General features: G+C 32.8%; 4 protein-coding genes across 4 annotated transcripts; 1 reads left to right on the top strand and 3 right to left on the bottom strand.

The window, feature by feature from the left end:
• Positions 1–2,748: 2,748 nt before the first annotated feature.
• On the bottom strand, positions 2,749–9,753 carry LOC119837022 (beta-1,3-galactosyltransferase 5-like). Its single transcript, XM_038362503.1, has 6 exons — positions 9,605–9,753; positions 5,786–5,960; positions 4,913–5,081; positions 4,244–4,460; positions 3,315–3,437; positions 2,749–3,056 (listed from the first exon to the last, which is right to left on the bottom strand). The coding sequence occupies exons 1-6, from the start codon at positions 9,633–9,635 to the stop codon at positions 2,749–2,751; spliced, it is 1,023 nt and encodes a 340-aa protein (XP_038218431.1). The 5' UTR covers positions 9,636–9,753.
• Positions 9,754–11,431: 1,678 nt separating this feature from the next.
• LOC119837052 (replication stress response regulator SDE2) lies at positions 11,432–12,713 on the bottom strand. The gene has a single exon (XM_038362540.1). The coding sequence runs from the start codon at positions 12,576–12,578 to the stop codon at positions 11,865–11,867; it is 714 nt and encodes a 237-aa protein (XP_038218468.1). The 5' UTR covers positions 12,579–12,713; the 3' UTR covers positions 11,432–11,864.
• A 1,101-nt stretch (positions 12,714–13,814) lies between these two features.
• On the top strand, positions 13,815–14,774 carry LOC119837065 (ubiquitin-conjugating enzyme E2 C). The gene is made up of 2 exons (XM_038362558.1): positions 13,815–14,038; positions 14,110–14,774. Exons 1-2 carry the CDS (start codon positions 13,938–13,940, stop codon positions 14,537–14,539), a joined length of 531 nt encoding a protein of 176 aa, XP_038218486.1. The 5' UTR covers positions 13,815–13,937; the 3' UTR covers positions 14,540–14,774.
• A 2,760-nt stretch (positions 14,775–17,534) lies between these two features.
• On the bottom strand, positions 17,535–22,084 carry LOC119837116 (syntaxin-16). Its single transcript, XM_038362621.1, has 4 exons — positions 21,918–22,084; positions 21,519–21,655; positions 20,382–20,554; positions 17,535–19,975 (listed from the first exon to the last, which is right to left on the bottom strand). Exons 1-4 carry the CDS (start codon positions 21,996–21,998, stop codon positions 19,377–19,379), a joined length of 990 nt encoding a protein of 329 aa, XP_038218549.1. The 5' UTR covers positions 21,999–22,084; the 3' UTR covers positions 17,535–19,376.
• Positions 22,085–22,182: the final 98 nt, after the last annotated feature.

Here is a 22,182-nt window from a genome sequence, read left to right as displayed (position 1 = left end):
TCCGTTGAGTTTATATGGAACTTTGTATGAAATTCTTTCTAGCCTTTTTGCTAGAGTACAGATACGTAATGTGTGTGAATTTACGTTTGATCTTAAAAATTAACTTTATTGTTTAAATAACCATTGATTTGAGGTACTTACATAGGTGTTTTGTCCTAATAATTGAACATTTAATAATGTTTATACGAGTGGTATAAAATAGTATATATACTGTTCTGTTAACTTTAATTTAGAACCTAAATGATTTTTTTATGCAATTCATAAGAGCTGAATTTTATCCAGATAGCTTTTATCTCAACGACGCTGTTAGTGTGATAGTCCAGCACGCCGCGGCAGGAATTTGGCCTGCTTGAAGTCAGCAATCCGTTGGTAGAGGCGTAAGGCGTAGGCCATATAATCAGGGGCGGTGGTAACGCTTACCATCAGGCGACCAGCTCCCTTGCCGACGATGAAATAAAAAAGATACTTCTGACTTCTCGTTATATTTCTCTCTTAAATATGGCAATGGCTAGTGCCATGATAAATAACTATTTATCACATATAAACTTTCGATCAATTGCAAATCAGTTATCATATATTGAAATATTTACGCATCATATATTTTGTGGAGTAATATGTAACAAAAAGTAAAAAACAAGTATTCATGAAAATTATATAACATTGTAATCAATCTTATATTGATAATCGCTGAATAAGGTTTATTTATAAAGTCTAGTTTGGCCCTGTCTCAATCAATGAATCAGAAATACAATAGTAACTAAAATTGAAATAAGGCGACTCGCTCGTTAAATGTTATCAATGCACCTGCTTCATGAACTCTTGCCATTATTTTTTATATTTACATATTGCATTTTTTTTACTTTTGACAAACTGTGACGACGAATAAATATATTTGTATAAGTAAACTATTCTTATCAAAAATTTTATTGACTTTATTAGACTTGATCTATAAAATTTTGTCGATATTAGGATCAATTATGACACTTTGTACTTTTTGGATTCGATTATTAAATGACGAAATAGTTTATCTCTTTTCCAATTTTCATCAAATTTGGTTTAGTGGTTAAATACTTAGTTGTCCTACTAACGCTTTTTAATAGGGATTTATTAAAAAGCTTCAAGTCAAGCTGATTTATAAATAAAACAACAAATAAAAAGTAACTGTTTATTGTATTATTGTTTTTTTTATATTCAGACTTCAACATGTCACAATAACATATTTTTAACGGGTTTAAAGTCAGTCAAGTTTACAAATTATCCAAATAAAACATAAAATAATAAACTCGTGTTGCTTTAAATATACATATAGATAATATACCAAACATATTAAACCAAAATTATTAAATAAATTCGCCAACACATATTCCAATCCCACTTCATACTTGCATTATAAAAAGTAAAAAAAAACACATAATACATACACATGTACATACAATCCTTATAAGAAAGAGTGAGATAACAAATCACCGCTAGTGTGCGAACGAGACAGCATTGTAAAGCGGCACTTATTAAAAATTAGACAGCATATACCGAAAATAATAAATTCTTTTTTTCAACGACCCACTTTAACACATCTAATTAAAACCTTGTACACTTATCAAGTATCGACGACAAAACAATAATTTCGTGAGTTATCTTATTAGCCTGGTTAGGACCGCCAGGATTAAATAATTGCCTTACGTATCCTCTGCATAAGAGCAAGTGAGACAATTTGGTTGATTCTATTATTAAAGCGTAATTTTTACGTTTTTTTTTTAACTAATTTATAAATATAATACATTAGTAATACAAATTTGGCACAATGTTATCACATTTTGTTGGACATCATTGACAAATAATAATAAGTCATTAATATATAATTTTTGACCGCGTCCTTGGTACAGTGGTTAACGCGTGAGCGTAGAACCGAGGGGTCCTGGGTTAAATTCCCGGTGGGGACGCACAAAAAAAAAATGTCTCGGTCTGGCAGGACACAGAAGGCTGATCACCTACTTGTCCGTAAAGAAAATCGATCAGTGAAACAGATGTACATCATCTGCCCCATACCCCACTAGGGGACACGGGACTTCACTTATATAACTTTTGCGTATTTGTCAAACATGCGACCCCTGTAAATAAACACCTCTATCGACATTTATAATTTTTTGTTTGTATTTGTAGACGTGAGAAAAGATCGTATCTTTTTTATATCCCTAAGTCATGATATCATCATAAAAAAATATAATTGCGTATTTGCCATCAATGCGACCTCTATACTCTATGATATTGAATCTCTCGAATTCATGTTGAAATTTAAATGAAAACATAAATTCATCTCTATCGTAAAAAAATCAAAATTGTGTTTCTTCCAAATGGTAAGTTTTTTCAAAATACATAAATTAATTACTTGAATATTATATTTAAAGCATGTTTTATTAATTTAAAATATATAACATAAAATTATTAACCCTATAGAACATAAAATTATATAAATAAAATTAATACTCAATACAAAAAAACAATTCTTTTGTATTTTGATAATACAGAACATACAGAGATTTATCTATATTATATATACATCTTTGATTATTCTGATAATCATGAGTAGTGATTATGAGAAAAAACGCAACCCACATTTCAGAATCTTAATGAGGAATTATTTTATAGTTTAAAAATCCATGCATTTATAAATCAAGATAATTATAAAGTCATTTATTGTTTAAACATTTTCACATAAATTCGTAGAATTTAAATTAATGTGTACTACATTTAAAACAAAAACCATTCACTAAAACTATCAAACGCACACACACGTTTGTTATTCTCATAATCACGACCCATTTCTAACAGACGCGACCCCCATTTCAGAATCTCTTCGGGGGTTAAGCTGTGGGTTGACGCTAACCCCCAATATAGACAACTAATCGGTAGCCAAGGTTTATACGGACTTAATCTACGGTCATGGGTTAATTTTAAACCGAGTGTTTGGTTAGCGACTAAATATGTAAAATAAACGTCCTCTAAATTAATCATGGGCAATCTGTATGCCGTGTCCAGGATTTCTTGTATGTATTTCACTGAAAGATAGAAAAATTGTAGTTATCCTTAGACAGAAAATTTAAAAAAGATAACAAGCTAGATATAGTACAAACAAAAAAGTGGAACTAGTAATGAATAGAAATGTAAATACGGCTCTCTGCAACCTATGTCTATGATATGACGACTATGACAGAGAATAAAATAAATCAACAGCAAATGTTTGAGACTGGTAATTAATGTTCCTAACAGATTCAACTTACATTAAAACAGTTATAACTTGAGTAAACCCAACTTACCGCTAATTAAATATCCCGTACCAGAGAGGTAGTGAGGTACAAAGTCATCCCGCACCAGCCACTTGGGTACGAACCACTTGTTGTAAGGGTTTCGATGGAGGTAGTTGTTTTCTTTCCTGTACCCTGGTATTGTAGCCGTAGTGAGTATACACACTAATATTATAAATGTGACAGTTTGTTTGTTTGGACGTTTAACCGTCAGTCACGCTACAGAACGGATTTTGATGAAATTTGGTATACAGATAGGGTATGAGCCGACTTGGGTGACAGGATATTTTTTTATACCGATTAAATGCTCCTTTGGGATAAAACAGGAATCTTGATATCCGGGCGGAACTGGAACGAACGTCTTGTTTAAAATGAAATCAGTCTTTTGTGCATAATGGCAGTCGTTTCGAATTACAAACACTATACCGAAAGTGTAGGATTAATTCGATTACTGCAATTATTGTAGTATTGATCTCGTAGTTCTTCGCCACGGTAAAGAAAAGCAATTCGAATGTGGATCATGAATTAATTCTTTCAAATGTTCAAGTTGTTTAAAATTGCATTTCATCCAATAACATTAAAATAAAAATTTATTTTTATTTTTTATTTATTACTCTTTAACAAAAATTGTACAAGAAACTTAAAAATATATACATATATTAATAACCATTAAGAATATGAAGAGTACAATTAGTAAAAAGTAAATATGTATATCGTAGCAAGATCTAGAGCCTCAAATGGGTAATCGCAGCCCATATAGAAGGTTCGTTTTCGTGACAAACATGATACATCAAGATCCCTGTGTTAGAAGGCCTCTAGAAGAATTTTTGTAGGAAATCGATAAAAAATAAAAATTATTAACTTTTTCTTATTGTGTAACTTTAGACAATTATAACTATACATCATAGACAGAACATGGTCTGAACTAAATTCCTACTTACCTATCAGGGCATCCTGTGACCCTTCCACCACCTTTCTCATCTTCCAAGGGTTCACCAGCACATCATCATCAGTCTTCAGCAACCAGTTGGTTGAAGGGCATCTCTCTAGGGTCCACTTCATCATGAGACCCGTCTTGAGCGTAAGGTTCTGGTAGTGATCATTGAACTGGTATATGATCATGTCCCTGTGTAATTTCGCTTCTATGTAATTGTCTACCTGGAAAGTTGGTATGTTTTTTCTATGATACATGTCATGTGTTGAGAAATTCATATCACATTTATTTATGTAGAGTTTATGTTGAATTGCAAAATAATGCTTTAAACATGTAAAGAAATGAACTTTTTCACATAATATTAATTCCCTTACAAAAACGGAGACATCATTATGGAGGGGTATCCAGTTTCGTGTGGTGTACATAATTTATGTAATTCTTAGATTCATAGCAGCTACCCTTACTGGTTTTTCATCACAAAATATAATAAACAGTCATCGTTTTTTCAACTTATCAATCCTATGATCATTATATGTCAAATATTATGTTCCCACTATTAAACAGAAAATTTGTCTAACACTGTTAGCTCAAGGTGTAAAGATGAGGAAGGAAGGAGGAAGGTAGTAAGGATATACTAAACCTAAAACAACCTTTGCCTAACCTTATCTAAACTCACCAAAAGATCTTCCTCCCGACCCCCATTAACCCCAAGCAAGAATAACGTCGTCAACCCCTTGCCCCAAGTGGCGCGGATCGCGTCGCGTTGCGCGAAACGGTGCGGTGATGACGTCACCACTGCTAGTAGACCATCGCACGGTGCTCGAGATGGCTCTATTAGGAGTTGGCTGTAAACTACTGGCGTTTGAAGGATTTTTATTAAGCAATAAAATACATATCTGTTATACTAGTTTTGCCGCGCGGTTGTACACACGGACGAAAGCTCGTGCAAAAACTTTCATCTCCTCTTGGCTTGATAAAGGCTTAGGAGTTCATAAAAAATGTACTCTTTAATTACTCTTTTTTTTTCAAAAATATATGACCCTGCGGATCTTCTAATATTCGTTCGAAACTTCATTCTAATTAGTTCTATAGCTAAGACGTGAAAACTGACCCTCATATACATTGTGATATTAGTAGTTATGTATGATTCTGAAATTCATCTAAATCGCGTATGTTAGGTTATTTTTGTGTTTTAAATGTACCAAGCAATGCATCGTAAAATAATAATCAAGAAAAAGGCACACAAAATTTTCATCAAAGACCTGATCTTGAACATTTTTACAATGCAGTTGCATACAAAGGTTAATAATAAATATGTTAAAGTACTTAATTTTTAGTTTTATATAATTGTTGTGCTTTATAAATGAGAAATTTTGAAAGAATAGAAAAAAATTCGATCACGAGGCGGGACTCGAACCCGCGTCTTTTTGCCAAACCGTAGCAACGCCTAGCCTCTCGGCCACCCATGACTGTTTCGGTTTTATGTGCCTAAGGAATATGTTAAAGTATTTCTAAGAGCACTTAATGAACTGTTTGACACACAACTTACATATCATCCATGTACTCCTTTAGATTCCTATTCCTCTGTAAATGATCGAAGTCCTGCACTATCTCCGCCGGCAGCAGACCCCACGCCACTACGTCAACAGTCAACCAGCACCACACCAGTGGTATGAATACCACGAGAGCTAGCGACAGACGCGCTATGTTGCTGCGGCGTGCTACTGCAAGGGTATCTTTTAAACTGTATTTCTTGGGGTGGTTTCACGTATAATTAATTATTGGTGTTTGAATAATGATGTGATGGGATTAATATGATACTAATACGTTTAAAAATAAACCAGCTATTGCCGTTAAAGCCAATAGAGCGTGGAAAAGAATTCTACCGAACTATAAATAAATATAATATATAGTATTCATTCACTCGAAAAACATAATCCTGGTGATATTATAAACGCGAAAGTTTGTAATTATAATGTTTGTAACTTTTGAATTTATTATACTAGTAGGATTCATCTTTCGGACGCAAATTTGTAAGTTTTACTATATCAGAAATGAGAACTAGTTTCTGCTTTTAACACGATTTCATTAGCTTCACCTGTATGTTTGTATACAACCGACTATCGATTATGACACACTTCCAATGAACACATTTAATTCAAACCTTGTACACTAATCAAGGATCGATGACAACACAATAATTTCATGAGTAAACCTTATTATCCTGATCAGGTTCGACAGGATTAAACAATTTCTTTACGTAGATATACTTAGTATAGGATTAATTGAATCACTTTAGTTGATTCTATCAATAAAACGTATTTTTGTTAATATTTTTATGAATGTGTTTACATTGATGAATGCATTTTTGTTGGCATTTAAAACAGATGTTATCCTACTCATATTATAAATACGAAAGTTCGTAAGGATGTGTGTGTGTTTGTTGCTCTTTCACGAAAAAACTACTGAACCGATTGCAATTAAATTTGGTACGTAGATAGCTCGATAACTGGAATAACATATAGGCAACTTTTTATCCCGATATTCCTACGGGATACGGACTTGCGCGGGTGAAACCGCGGGGCGCAGCTAGTAATAGATAAAAACAAATCTTTGTATAGATATGTTTTAGTCTCTCCATACAGTACAATGTATTCGTATATGTGTAAATATTATGTCGGACAAAAACTCAGATGGAGTTCAGGCGAGCGGCTTGTAATTAATAATTACCGATAAAGCATTATCTAATGAACCACAAAAATTTTCCTGCTAATAACGATGAATTGTCGCATTTTATTGCTAATTAGCCTATTTCTAAATAATAAAGTTTTATCGTTGCGCAACTACAGTGGCGTAGCTAAGCGCCCCGGAGCCCTCAAGCTCAGGGGGCCCTCGAATCCTTACCAGCAAATCCTAATCGAACTATCTCATTTTCAAAACAATATATGACAGGTGGCAACTCGAGTTTAATCATGCACTGTAAAAAAAGGTTACTGCAGTCAAACGATTCTCGTTTGGATCGAAGCATCTATACGTTTGGATACGGCGAAATGCGCATCACCGTTAAACCAAGTACCACTTGATTTTGAAAATGTTTTAGGTTATCTAGATACGCCACTACGCAACTAGTAGGTATTTTAAGTTTAGCATCGAATTCGTGTGTTTAAAAGCAAATACAATAATACTTATAATTTGGTAAAAATACAATCAGAACGACTAACCATAATTTTGAAATTGTGAACTAGAAACCGAAAACCTATCTGGCAGGTATCTCTATTATTTATCGTTATATACTCGGAAGTGATGATCAAATGTTACCACACCTCTACAGTAGGTCAACGTGAGATAGTAGCATAAGAAAGCTACTGTATCTCGTCACATGATTGCGGGATTCGGACACCCGTATCCTATTCCTGACCCTCCTAAATCCATTCCTTATATATACCATCCGATAGACACGATAGTCGCGCTCGCGCTGTACTAGATAAAATCTCGGTACTATAAAATTGGTTACCTACTAAGGATCGATTATGTACGTATTATTGGTGTATCCAAAAAAATAGAGCTTACAAACGGATTTTTAAAGCATCTGCCGCATACCTGGGGATTATCTGGGGATTAATGTTATATGAAACGCTATAACGTAAATTGTACACAAGACCATATTCTGGTATTGATATCTTATCAACGACTATCATTACCGATAAGTATTTATCACATTTTATACATCGATAACCAATAAATTAAGCTGTACGTATAAAAGATATGTAACCGCAATTAAAGATGCAATGGACGCATTAGTTGGTAATTACATTAAAAATGATTGACCGCCTCCTTGGTACAGTGGTTAACGCGTGAGCGTAGAACCGAGGGGTCCTGGGTTCAATTCCCGGTAGGGACGCACAAAAAAAATGTCTCGGTCTGGCAGGACACAGAAGACTGATCACCTACTTGTCCGTAAAGAAAATCGATCAGTGAAACAGATGTACATCATCTGCCCCATACCCCACTAGGGGACACGGGACTTCACTTATACTTTTATACATTAACAATGAACGAAAAGTTTTATTTCATATTCATGACTAAATAAAGAGGTACACGTAGTTAGATTTGGATGACTTTATTGTACATCTTACTACATTGTATAACACAAAGTCGCTTTCCACCGTCTGTGTGTCTGTATGCTTAGAGCTTTAAAATTGCGCTACAGATTTTGATAATTCTTTTTAATAGAGCGATTAATTCAAGAGGAATTCAATAGGTTTATGTGTATAACCAGCAACGACATATAATAATTTTAATCCCTTGAGATTCCCGCGGGATAACGGGAGCTATACGGGAAAAGACTTTGTGTGCATCTTTCGACTACGTGGGCGAAGTCACGGGCGAAATATAGCACAACGGGCGGCCTTATCACTGTACAGTGATTTCTATCAAACAAACACGGAGAAGAAGGAAAAAAAGCGAAATATGTTGTAAAACTTTTATTACCAGCAGAAATAATCGTTGTCCTGTCACATTAGACTTGTATAATGAACAAAAAGTTTTCCTAATTTTAATAGGTAAAATTACAAAAATATATGAAATCGATCTAGTGTTTACCACGTTGCCGTGACCAAACACGTGACATTATGACAGAAAAAAGGAAAAGATGTCGATTTAATTTAGAAAACTTTTTACATAATATTAAAAATATTATTTATCAAAGCGAAAAAGTAAGGTTAGCTAGTTATATCGTATTAAGCATTAAATATTTACTAAAATTGTTAAGATTTTTTTCCCTATTTTGCATCTAGACTAGGACTATAAGGAGGAAAATTTTGTGTTTTTGTATGTACATTTATAATGTTTTCACACAAAATGAATTCTTCACGATTTCATAAATTCTTTCACCATAAGGAAGCTGCCTTTACACTAAGAGATATAGAATACTAGCTACAGAATACTAGCTAACGGTTTCATCCGCGTATGTCTGTATCTCGTAAGAATATCGGGATAAAAATGTTGCCTGTGTTATACCAGGTGTCCAGGTATCTACGTACCAAATTTCTTGTAATCGTTTCAGTAGTTTTTGCATGAAAGAGTAACAAACATACACATACACATACATCCATTCTCATAAACTTTCGCATTTATAATATTAGCAGGAGGTAGGTATATAATATGTACCACGGGCGAAGCCGGGCGAACAGCTAGTATATAATATACCTAACTGAAGACAGAAGAATATATAGTTGTGTATTTAATTTATAGACTTTGTTGTATGTATAATGATGCATTGGTTTTTTTAAAACATTTTTTAAGATAATTAAACAGCCAAAGTTTCGTATCAAACAGGAACTCCAGGAATAGATAAGTAATGACTTACCAAACAACATCATATATTTGTATCGCCTCATTGTTACACAATTATATCACAATTCACCATCAAAACAAATCATTAAAACACTCATATTGAAATAAAATAATAAATTACAAAATAAATATAACAACTATTTTGTTTCCATGGCCGGGCGGCCGTTCCCGCCAAAGCGTAGGACAGATAATAAATTATCAATCGATCGTTCATGGAAATGGACTCATAGAGTGGACTTGGTATGGAGTTCGTTTATTTGGAAACTTATCAGTAAGTACTCCTATGTTATCTTTGACGCGCTATATGCGTTTAAAGAATCTCGTAATCGACATCGAAATGAGTAAACAATGATCGCATTTTAGCCCAATCTCTAATTCCGATTTACGAAAAATAGAGCTGACATATTATTTATTACATTATAAGTTGTCATTTGATAGCTTTTATTTTCCTTTCATATAGACTATGTTTATTCCCGTAACAAACATAATAAAATCTTTTTACTTATATTATAATAATAATTGTAATAAAAGACATGTTGAAATAGTAAAACAATTATGTCAGAGTAGTACGTAGGTACAATATAAGTTTTTTATTCTATTTCAACTGCCCCTCGAGCGGAAAATATTATTGGTATGCCTATCCTTCCAAATCACGTAAACCCAGCAGTGTTGCTTTTGTTTTCGGGCAGAATATAGCCCTTTTCCACCTATTTAACCCCGTTTTTAACTCTTTTGTCCCAAAAGAGCAATCTATCCCTATTTTGTTTTATTTTTTTTGAAGTTCTAGTCATCCAGTCAAAATGCTCGGACACGGAGTGTTTATAATAAAAAAAAATATATATTTTCGTGATCATACGCTTTTATTAATTTTTAGCCCTTTCTGGCTCTTTTTCGAGTGACGAATTGCCCTTTTTAGAGTTGTAAGATAGCTAACAACGGTAATTGTGATGACTGCATATAAATTTTTACGTGAATAAAACAAAGTTATCATTTTCATATATATATATATATTTATTTACATTATTAATGATGAACTTATACGACTACTTAAATAGGATCAGGAAAATATGCCATGAAAACCACCGTATCTACATTAAAGAATAAGTAAAATCTTTAGTTACGCCATCTAAAAGCGTACCTAACGTAGGTACAATAAATTAACAAGTCTTAAAACTATTCGAATCTATATTACAACATATTATGTATCAAACGGGTCGGACATTATACGCAATATTTATTTATCATCAGAAGGCTGCTTCACCCAAAAACCCCATGGCGCGAAACCATCATGTTTCGTTGGACCTCTATAAACCTTGATTTGAACACGTGGCACTTCTTCTGAAAATAAAAGGGAGAAAATAAATGACAGTTTAATTTAATTCAAGGTGCGTTTCATTGCCAATACCATGACACAATTCACTTCAACACATATAACGGGTCACAAGTTTTCGACAGTATGTAATCTCGCTACATATTATAGTCCAACAGTGCTTATTTCACAGCGTATTTATAAAATAAAGTTGTGTTACAAAGAAAGCTCAAAATCGGCAGAATTTAAAAAAAAAAAGGAAAGATTCATACCTCTGCTGTTATAATCACGGTCAATATCGTCATCGTCTTCAAATTCCTGTGGCCGAGATGCCGCCAACGCGAGCAAAGACAAAAGAAGAAATGCCATAAACAATTGTGTCTGAAAATAAAATAATTAATGTTTTAATAATGTTGGATTCTATTGAAAGAAAATCAAAATTAGTTTTATTCCCTGGAAACATTCATCATTCATAGTAAATTTCAATATTAAATGGAAAGTATAAATAAATCCCAAAATGAAACTCCTGAATATAACAAAATGTTTATTTATTCAAATTACATATTCATTTTACTTGTTAGTTATCAAAGAATAGTTACAAAGTCAGACAGGTACATAATGCAGTATGTGTGAATTTTACAAGTATATAAAACTATTGCATTTTCATTAAATACTTTCATCAAAGTGTAGTATTTATTTTAAAAACATTAGAGCTATTGCGAAATTATAGTATCTGTCAACAAGAACAATGCATGGTTATTACACTGATAATTGTTAAAGTCTTATTTTGTGCACTTTTTTATTAAATCATGTGAAATGTATTTTGATCGAATGAATTCTAAAAGTATACTGATGAATTTTTAAATAGGTTTACATAGTATATTCAACTTAATTTTAGCACATATTCTATATATATGAATATTCTCTAAAAGTCAATTAAATAAAACAATTTGTTCACAAATTTTCACACTTTACTACTTCCTGTTGTGCGATCAGACTCATTTCCACTGTCTGTGGACACCGACTGAGTCTTTGGTTTCTCAACTTCTTCCTCATCATCGCTTAAAGAGGAGCAATCAGACAGTTCGGCATCAATCCACAACTTAGCTTTCTTCTTCTTTTGTTGAACTTCGTCAGATTTGCGTTTCCGCTCATTAGAAGATCCAGCAGCCTCCCAACCGGCTTCTACAGCTGAACTTACACGCTCCGGTAGCTCTTGGCGTTCTTTCTCGTAGCTGGGGTTCAAATTCACGTCGATTTTCGGCTCTGCAAGTAACTTCTCAAGTTTCTTTTGTTTCCGTTCGACAGCTTCGCGTTCGCGGTCTTCCTGACCCTCTAACCACTTCCTTAAACGCTTCTCTTCGTTTATATCACGTAAACGCCTTCCAGATAAGTCACGGCACGCTTCACGGTTGGTCGTCTTTTCGATTTGGGCCCCTATAGCTCGTAACATGGACCCAAAACCACCTTTCCCTCCAATTAATCGAGAGCATACTCGAATGACGCTGTTCGCGTGTAAAGGTTCATCAGAAGAAATTATCTTTCCATTAGATGTGACGTAGAGATCGTCATATGGTATACAATACTTCTGTGAGACAATTTGTTTTAATTCAATGGTATTTTCACATGCCACACAAGTTAAACCTTGGTTCTCGAAGAAGATATTTAATGAAGCCATCTTTGTTTAAACGCTAATGATTTAATCTAATATTGAATAAAATTTCTCAAATATTAGTCACAATAACATGAAAATTTTACGTGCTTCCTAACAACCACAACAATTACATTATATAGGATAAATGTTGACGTTCGACAGACGTCAACATAATTAATGACATATAAGACACCCAACCTACAATATTCTTCACATACTCACATTTCGGCCGATTTACCGACAAAATTTAAATAAACACTCTTAAATTAATAAATGACACTATTATTCACGTTAAAACTTAAAAAATACAACAGAATGAGCTTTATTAACAATAGACATTCACGAATTTTGGACTTATTATTAGAATTAAATTTAATGATTATTCTAAATATGCACTTTAACTTACTTTTAAAAACATTTTTAAAACAGTTAGATTCACTTTAGATAACTTGCATACGCACTACAAAAACTCTACTTCGACAGTTTTCTTTTATAGATTCGGTTATACAATCAACGGCTGACTCTTTTTTTTTTTCAATTTCACGGTCTACTAAAGATAGATTTGAGAGAAAGTGAAAGTCGGAAATAAATATTGGCGTACACGTTAAAACAAAATAAATTAAACCTTTTAATTTGTACATTGCTAGCTATGTTATACATTGCTAGGTGTTTATACATTGCTAGGTATGTTATGTATAAAAATGTTATATATAGCAACTAAATTAAGCGAAAACAAATTAGGTATAATAATTTCAAGATATTAACATTACTAAGTGTTACCTTATTACTATTTTTCGTTTTGTCTGAATGCTTATATCAGTACCTTTAATTTGGATATTAAAATATCGTTTTCAGTTATTCCGAGTTTCGAACGTGAAATTGGCCTCATGGCCTACTATGTATTTTTCCTATAAAACCCAAGACTTAAAGACAGTGTAAAATCATATTAAATGATGATTCTATACTATTTACAATAATTTCAACATAATTTTAACTTTTCTTAGGATATTTATGCGAGATTTCACTTCTGTTTAAAACGTCAGGTGGATAAGATTAATTATTAAGAACAAACTGACATTCAAGAGCTTTTTTAAAATATTTAATTCCTGAATATATGAATTAGATTATAATTATTTTGAAATTAAATTGTAATGCAGCAAAAATTTGAGATAAATTCAAATATAAATAACGTGCACATTACCATAGCCAAAATTAAAATAAGGAATTGATTTTTTATATCTATGGTTCGCTAATTGACCACCATTTCAATACGTCTGTCAAAAGGAGATATCCAATAAAATTGGAGCTTTTTAAAATTTAACAGGAAGTAGTCTTGTTATAACAGACGACGGGTGATAAATAATTTCAATTTTACTAAATACTATGGCGCAGAATATTAATCCACATTATGCATCATCATCAAATCACCCCAAACAGAATGAGGACACGATAAAATTAAAAGACAATCACGCCGTAAGCAAACGGTAAGTTTTCATAAAATAACTTCATTTCTATTTTACTACAATTGACTTCTAATTCACGTATTGCTTTATAGACTGCAAAAAGAGCTCATGGAACTGATGAGGTGTGCAGACAAAGGCATATCAGCGTTTCCAGAAAGTGAAAACTTGTTTAAATGGATAGGAACGATTAACGGGCCGTTAGACACTGTGTACGCGGGTCACAAGTACAAACTGTCCCTAGAATTTCCCAATTCATATCCGTACGCTCCACCTTTAGTTAAATTCCTCACACCATGCTTTCACCCGAACGTGGACACCTGTGGCTTAATTTGTTTAGACATTCTAAAGGACAAATGGACAGCATTGTATGACGTACGCACAGTGTTACTGTCGATACAGAGCTTGCTAGCAGAACCGAACACCCAGAGCCCCCTCAACCAGCAAGCATCGTACCTTTGGCAAAATCAACCAGCGTTTAAGAAGTATTTAGATGAATTTTACAGTAAACATAAGGACTCATAGTTTGTTCAAATTAAATAATGATTTTTACGAGTGGAATGTGTGCTTGTATGAGACAGAGGGTTTAAATTTATTTTGATATTGACTTTGGAGTGTTAGGCGAATAAACTATTGGAATGATTAAAATGATTTTCTAATTTATTGTAATTATTTGAAGCCTTCTGTCTCTGGATTGTAACAAGTGTAACTTTATGTATATTGAGATCACTGGCAATTATAATTCTCTAGTGCAATTCAACTCCTTGTTTTATTTGATACCGACTCTTTATTTGATTATTGTTGATGCAAACAATATGTTGATAGTGTCACATAAAATTATTTTGCCTGTATGCTTTATCCATCTAAGTACAAAACGTTTCATATCATATTATATGCATAACAAAAATTATTACAACTCTTGGTATTTAAAATATTACCAACTATATATTAATTCATTCACAATATACTTTTTATCATTATAGTTTTATACCGAGTGGTCGTATTCAGTAAGAATAACAAAAAGGAAAAAACCAATTCAACATTTTCCATAGATTTAGTCAGATATTTACACTGATTAGTCATTACACCGATCATTCTAGATGCTGTTTTAAGTGCAATATATTTAATAACTAACATAGTGAATTGAGTTTGATATAAAATTTATATATCCTAAAATGTCTTGTTGAAATGGTTTATAGGATCATCTTGATTATAATATGGTTCAACTGATTCTAATATCAAAAGTACAAAGAGTAAGCTACACAAAATGGTCATCTGAATGCACTATGCAACATGCATGCTTAAAACTGTACATTAGGTTGGTATTTTGTTGATATAATCTCACCTTAACAATTGTTTTTAAATTGTCTAATTGGTAGGTGTTTTTTTATGTCATAGTGGGCAACTGAGCCGGTGGTTTGCGTGATGGTAAACGATCAGCACCGCCCATGAACATTCGCAGAGGCTCAGACCTCTGAGAATGTGCTGCCCGCTTTTAAGGGATAGGGAAGGATTGATGGAAAGAAGGAATGGACTGGGAAGGGCGAGGAGAAGGAAATAGTCCTCCAGCTCCCCCCACTCACCGTACGAACACTATAGCAAGCTATTATTTCACGCCTGTTTTCTGTGGGGGTGTGGTACTTCCCCGGTGCGAGCTGGCACAATTCGTGCCAAAGAGTGCTCGACTCCCACAATGTCGAGAGGTCTCGGATTCGATTGCTGATGAGGACTAACAAAAAATATTTCGGTCTGGCAGCACAGAGAAGGTTAATTTCATATATCCGTAAAAAAGGAAGGCCATCAGTGAAACAAATACATCTGTCCCATGTGTAAAAGTGAGTTTATTTCTCTTTTTTCTAATATAGCCAAAACGGCTGAACCGATATGATAAGAATTTTACGGAGAATACATCATACATGTGGGGGAGGCACAGATAATATAAGCTGTGAAGACTTACTATATCATCGTGACAATAAAACTTGTATTTAATGAGTAATAGAGGATGGAAATCAGTAAAGAGTAGATATTTTTAATGATATTGTCTGGTAGGGGGGAAATGATGAGGTATCTCATGGCTCATTATTTACACGCGCGTGAAATCGCGTTACATAGCTATTTTATGTAGTTAATAATACACTAATATTAGAAAGAGAAAGTATTGTTTGTTTGTGATAGATAAATTCAAAAACTATGAAGCTGAATTTGACAATTGTACCTAGATAGTACATTTTTTCCATCCCTTTAACCCGAGTGCAGCGCCTAGTTACGAATAACTAAAGTGCCATGTAATTGCTGCTCTCATTGTTAGTAAAATCAACATAAAATTCATGAAATCATATTGCGTAGTTACATTCCAATACATTGACCTACTTCCTGTATTTAGTATTTACCTAAAGTTCGGTGGGCTACAGAAGTCTATTGTCTGATTTAGCACTTTTTTTCTAAACTGTATATGGCACTCCGCAGAAATAAATAACTCGAGTTCGATTTCATTGTTCAGGCATAAAATACTATAGTAGGGGGAGGTCAAGATGCTAAATGTGATTTAGTCGAGCGTCTCGGAAACCTATTGGAATTCGTAGATTAGACGATAGCAAGAAAAAAAGTCCTTTAATGTTTTCAATTTTAGCGGTAATAAACTTTTTTTGATTTTTTTTTCTAAAAAGAAAAACATGGCTATGGAAATAAGGAAACGCGTTAGATTTTGTTATTTTGCATGCTCCAGCATGTAACTAAAATGAAATATATATTATTCTTACGAGTTTGATGGTAATTTCATGGCTATGAAGAAAAGGTAAACTAAAAAAAGTATAGATTCGAGCGCGTCAAATTAAGATACTAGGGGTCATCTACAACACAAGAAATTTTCAAATTTTTTCTAATCTAACGATTTGAGTGTAAACTTAAATAATTATATTTTTAAATTTCCTGCGGTTCGTCTGAGCGAACCCTGCTTAGTATTAATTAGTAATAATATTAACTGCTCATACTTTCCGGAGGTACTTAGTAATAGGTATACCTACAGTACCTTTCCTTATATTCATCTGACGATCTCGAGTAAACCCCTCTTGGGCTCCCCTACTTTTAAACTTAATCAAAGAGGCGATCGAATCTCCAAATTTTAAAATTAAAATAAATGTCTCTGTATCTGTTTCATACTAAGCTATGAACCTTCGATTATATAAAAAAAATCGGGGCCTACTACATAACTCTCGTACTACTTGTAATAGTTGGAATTCGTATTTATTACAAATTGAATAAATTGAATATTTGTATCAAAATTGATTAAAATCCTAATTGACATGAACCCAGTAAATTCATAATATTATAAATGCAAAGCCACTGTTTAATAGCGCAGACAGATTGTTATAACCCATGGACTGGGAGGAAAGCATAGTGTATAATGTAAGGCTCCCACTGCATACAGGAGAGACGAACAGACTAAACCCTTACTTATTAAACCGCTTGCAACCACTGAACTGTTATTCAAACCGTAAGAGAATAATAAAAGACAAAAACAATTATAAATACACATTTATTATTTCTAATAATTATTCCATAGATAACAACTTTTAACAATGATAAGTAACTTTATTTTCTTAAATTAAGTGTTTAATTAATTGGAATGATCCCTTTTAATTATTTTTAAATTTGATTACAAATGTAAAAATAACAATACTTTGGAAATCAAAAAGACAAGGATACTTTTAACATAAACAAAAAAGTCTATGACTCTTTCCCTAGATTAGAATTTTGACGCTTTTAAGGGAAATGGAATGGAAAGAGTGAGAAAAAGGAAAGGGATCTCTGGTGGTCTCAATGTCTCTCGGGAATTGATATACCGTTAGTGCACAAACATTCACCGTTTTAAACTATAACAATTCGAAGATACAATATGTATAAAAAATTATTTAGTTGAGAGAAAATAAATAATGATTTTCCATTGGCACTCACACATTCAAACCTCTAACATCTAGGTTTCGGCTTTTTTCGCTATCTGGCAACACAAAAGAGGAATTGTGTAAACTAGGCACTGGGCAGTTCATTATTCTAAAATGAATTATTAAAATGTTAAAATATTGATAAATATACACATAGAGTAACAAACACTTCTCTTATATTCATTGCAAATACAAGTCACAAGCCTTAATCAAGTAGGTACATATATTTCCGAATTATTGTGTCAAACATGCGCACTAAACATATAAAACATAAATATATCCCAAATTAAATATTTTATGGCAGATCCCGATGTTTTGCACACAAACATTTTCAGTTCAAGTAATCATTTGATATTTTAGTGATAGCTAGAATAAGGAATCAATGCCATTGCTAAAGCTGTAAGCTGCATTACAATATTTTAAGCAGCATATTCAAAGAGTGTGTTTGAATTTGTAAGTATCTATATTTCAACATGTGTTCATAAATATTGCTCACTTTATCTTTTGTTGAAATAAAATAAGCGAGGAATATGTTTATTACAACTAACTTATCCTAATATAAATAGGGACTAGAATATATTAATTATAATCGCACCATCTCAGTTATGGATTTGCTAAAATAATATTTATAATAAGTAAATAATACCTACTTAATAAATTAATTAAATATTTTATAAGTTTCAATATTTTGTACAAAAGCTATTTTCTCACTTTATTTAATGATTATGTTAAAATTTGTTTTCAATCGAGTAAATTTACAATACTCAAAAAACTTCTGTTACCTTTCACATTTTTTTCTAACTACAATAACATTTTACTGGTATTTTTCTGGTCTGCTCTTATTAAATATTGTTCTTTATGACTATTAGCATTATGTACTGTACAGCATCGGACTCTAATTTTTACAACTGGTAACAAATATCCATAGAATATGTCATTTTAGTCTTCTAATTAACAGGAAAACTATCTCTGGACTCATTTTTGTTAAAATATTAGTTAGCTAGTTAAGGTGTAACTGGGAGGTTTAAAAAATCTCCAAAAATAAAAACAGTAACAATTGGGTACTTGCGAAAATATTTAGCATATTAAATATGAAATCATTGTCTTAGTTAGTCTGTATCTGCATGATATCTATTGCTTCATAGATTATAAGACACATAGAATCTATTCTATTCTTATTTTTAATATCTATGGTATACTTTTTATATTTTAAACTCATTGCTATATACCTTTGCAAGCAAGTATCAAGCTGGATTCTGTGATACTAAGAGTAATCAAGGAAATATCTTTAGTCTTGTATAAATGGAAGTCATTAAATGTCATAAACTTTGACGAATTGTCCTCTGAGAATCGAATAGCTTACGAAATCCCTTGTTTTCGCTAGCTCCTTAATCAAACCCAGTCCTGGGCGTGGCGTTAAGCTAACTCTTAACAATAATCAACAATATTGCCATAACTATAACGACAACTGCTAATATAAGTATACAATGCATCTTTCTATTCTTCCGTTGGTACCGTTCTGCTTTCTGCAACTGCTTGTAGCCTTCGTGAACTTGTACCTGGGTCTGTTCGATGTTATAATCGATTCGATCCAATATGGTCCCTTGTTCGTGGACCATGTGGGCCAGATCTTTGAAAATGTCATTCAGATCGACTATTGAACGTACAATTTTGTTCACTTCTTTCTCCCTTTCCGCTATCATTTGGGTGTTTTCTTCTTCCATGAGCAAGAGTTGTTTCTGGTTCAAATTTCTACCTTCTTCCTCGTAGTTAGACGTGCTGGGTAATGCGAACAGTAAGTCTGTCTGGTTGTTCGTTAGTCCGGGGAGGAGCTCGTTGTCATCGAGGCTAAGTTCCTCGAAATTAGGTAGATCGAAGTAAACATTCGATCGCTCTTCCCTTGATGTTAGTGATTTGAGATAATTCGATTGTGCGGATCGGAAGGTTATACTGAGATCTTGTAATGTTGTCACTAGAGCTAAAACTACATTGTTTGCTAGTTTCTGTTCGGATTTATTACCTGGAAAGGAAGGTATAATGGTATAATAGTATAAATGAGTAAAAATGTTTTATAGGCTATATAACTCAAAGATTTATTTGTTCAATTACACTGCTAGTGTTTTTCCGTCAATCACGTTGAAACTACTGAGCAGATTTTGTTTAAATTTCTTATACAGACAGGGTAATAGCTGACTTAGGTGATAGGATACTTATTATCCCGATAAAATACTGCCTTGGGATAAAAAAGGAATCTTAATATCCGGGCGTGGCCGGGAAGAGCGTCTAGTATTTTATAAAAGAATAGTATAATCAATTTATAACGGCAAACAATAAAAACAATGTGAACAAATAGATATAGAGAGATTAATATACTCAAAATATCTATAAACATTACCTCCCCATGACATACAAACCATAACACATACCGTGTCGAACTTGCGCCCTAATATTGCTGATCCTCGCGTGCGCCTGCGTGAAGTGCTTCCCAATATCCGCTGCCACTCTCTCGATGTGTTGCTGCTCACCGCTGTCGTCCAACGCCGGCCGCCGGATCTGCCGCTCGTGGCGAGCTTGCAACTCTGATATTTTGCTCTTTAACCTGGAAATTATTGGGTTTTATCAGGAGAGAATCTGATGAGTTCAAATATTTTTTAGTTTCCTGTCAATAATAAGCCAATGGGAATAGAAAATTTTCCTCAACACATGTGTTTCTCTTGATAGGGTATAACAAACTGCATAAAGATCATGCCTTTTTAAGAATTTGAGTTTAGTATAGTTTTTAAATCTAGATTCAACTCTAGTTCTAGCTTTAACAAGTATGAACTCTTGAAAATTTTTGGGTTTGGTTAGCTCTAGATCAAACTACAAAAATAAAATAAATATTCAATGTACAGTTTTGACTAAGCTATGATTTAATTATATGTATAGATAATATATTCATTTAATTACAATAATACCAATCCAGTCTGATACCGAAAACAATAGGAAACCATTGGAAAGATTCAATATTTTCTTTCCTATATTAGTTTTTTCTGAAGATTAGAGCAAATGCAATTTATATTCAAAACTTAAGTATTCTTTTAGAAATAAAAGACTTTTAAACGCAATCTATTCATTATATTATTAACCCACCATTTCAAACACTTTACAGCTATCATGGTCACAGGGAGATGCCCTTTTTAATTTCTTAATGTATAATACACGCATAAAATCAAACACAAGAATATATTAAGCATTCTTTATAGCTAGTAAACACCTGAATGTTCTTTACTGCCTGTGGCTTCCCCTGCACAGTCAAAGGAAATTCCAGTAGGAATGAGCTATTTATTTTACACTTATAACCAAGTTTTTTTTTATGGAAGAGTAAACTTAATTGATTTTATAATGTAAAACTTTAAATTATAAAAAAAAAATTTGAAGAATATCTAAATATTTAGTCCAAAAGAATTTATTTCGTTCAGTATGTGCCTAACTTGACCTACCACTTGATTGCTATGTGCATAAGACAATTAACAATTCACAATGCTAAGACTAATTTATCTAAATGAATTTATGCATCTTACCTTGAGATAATGTAATGGGTTTCTTCCAAACAATCGCTCCATGATGGTGGTGCATCTGACTCTGATCTCAGTTCCATGCCAGCTTCCATATCATGAGAATTAGACCGCATAAGTCTAACTTTTTCATGGTCATTGGCCTTAAAAGATACAAAAAAAAAAATTGTCATTTTTAGGCAGTAAGAAGTTCATATAAGTAAAGACAAATACTTTCACTTTCAATAAAGCTTAAAAATCGAAAGCCATTAACAGGATGGCGTGTTTGTTGATTAATTAAAAAAATCTTAGATCACTTGATTAAAATGCATTAGATCCGAATTTAAGGTTTCGGAATATTACCTTTGTTATTAAAATATATTGCAACTTCAAATACCAATCAATATTACAATAATATTATCATACCTGTTCCGAAAATATTTGTCGACTGTGTATAGCATTATTTCGCATTAATACAAATACTTCAGTCAAACTTCTAGATGCCATGGTAGTAAAATATTTTATATGATTATAAAATTTATACTTATAAACACTATTTGTATTATTTTCATTAATCCAATGACTTTTATCAAACGAAATAATATGACAATTCACAAAACACATATGACATATGATAGTGTATGACATCTCAGACATCAGTTCGAAAATGTTTTTGTCAAAATTTCAATTC

This window comes from Zerene cesonia, chromosome 26 (genome assembly GCF_012273895.1).
Source record: "Zerene cesonia ecotype Mississippi chromosome 26, Zerene_cesonia_1.1, whole genome shotgun sequence".
Classification (NCBI taxonomy): domain Eukaryota; kingdom Metazoa; phylum Arthropoda; class Insecta; order Lepidoptera; family Pieridae; genus Zerene; species Zerene cesonia.
This window is presented reverse-complemented; position numbering and strand designations above follow the sequence as displayed.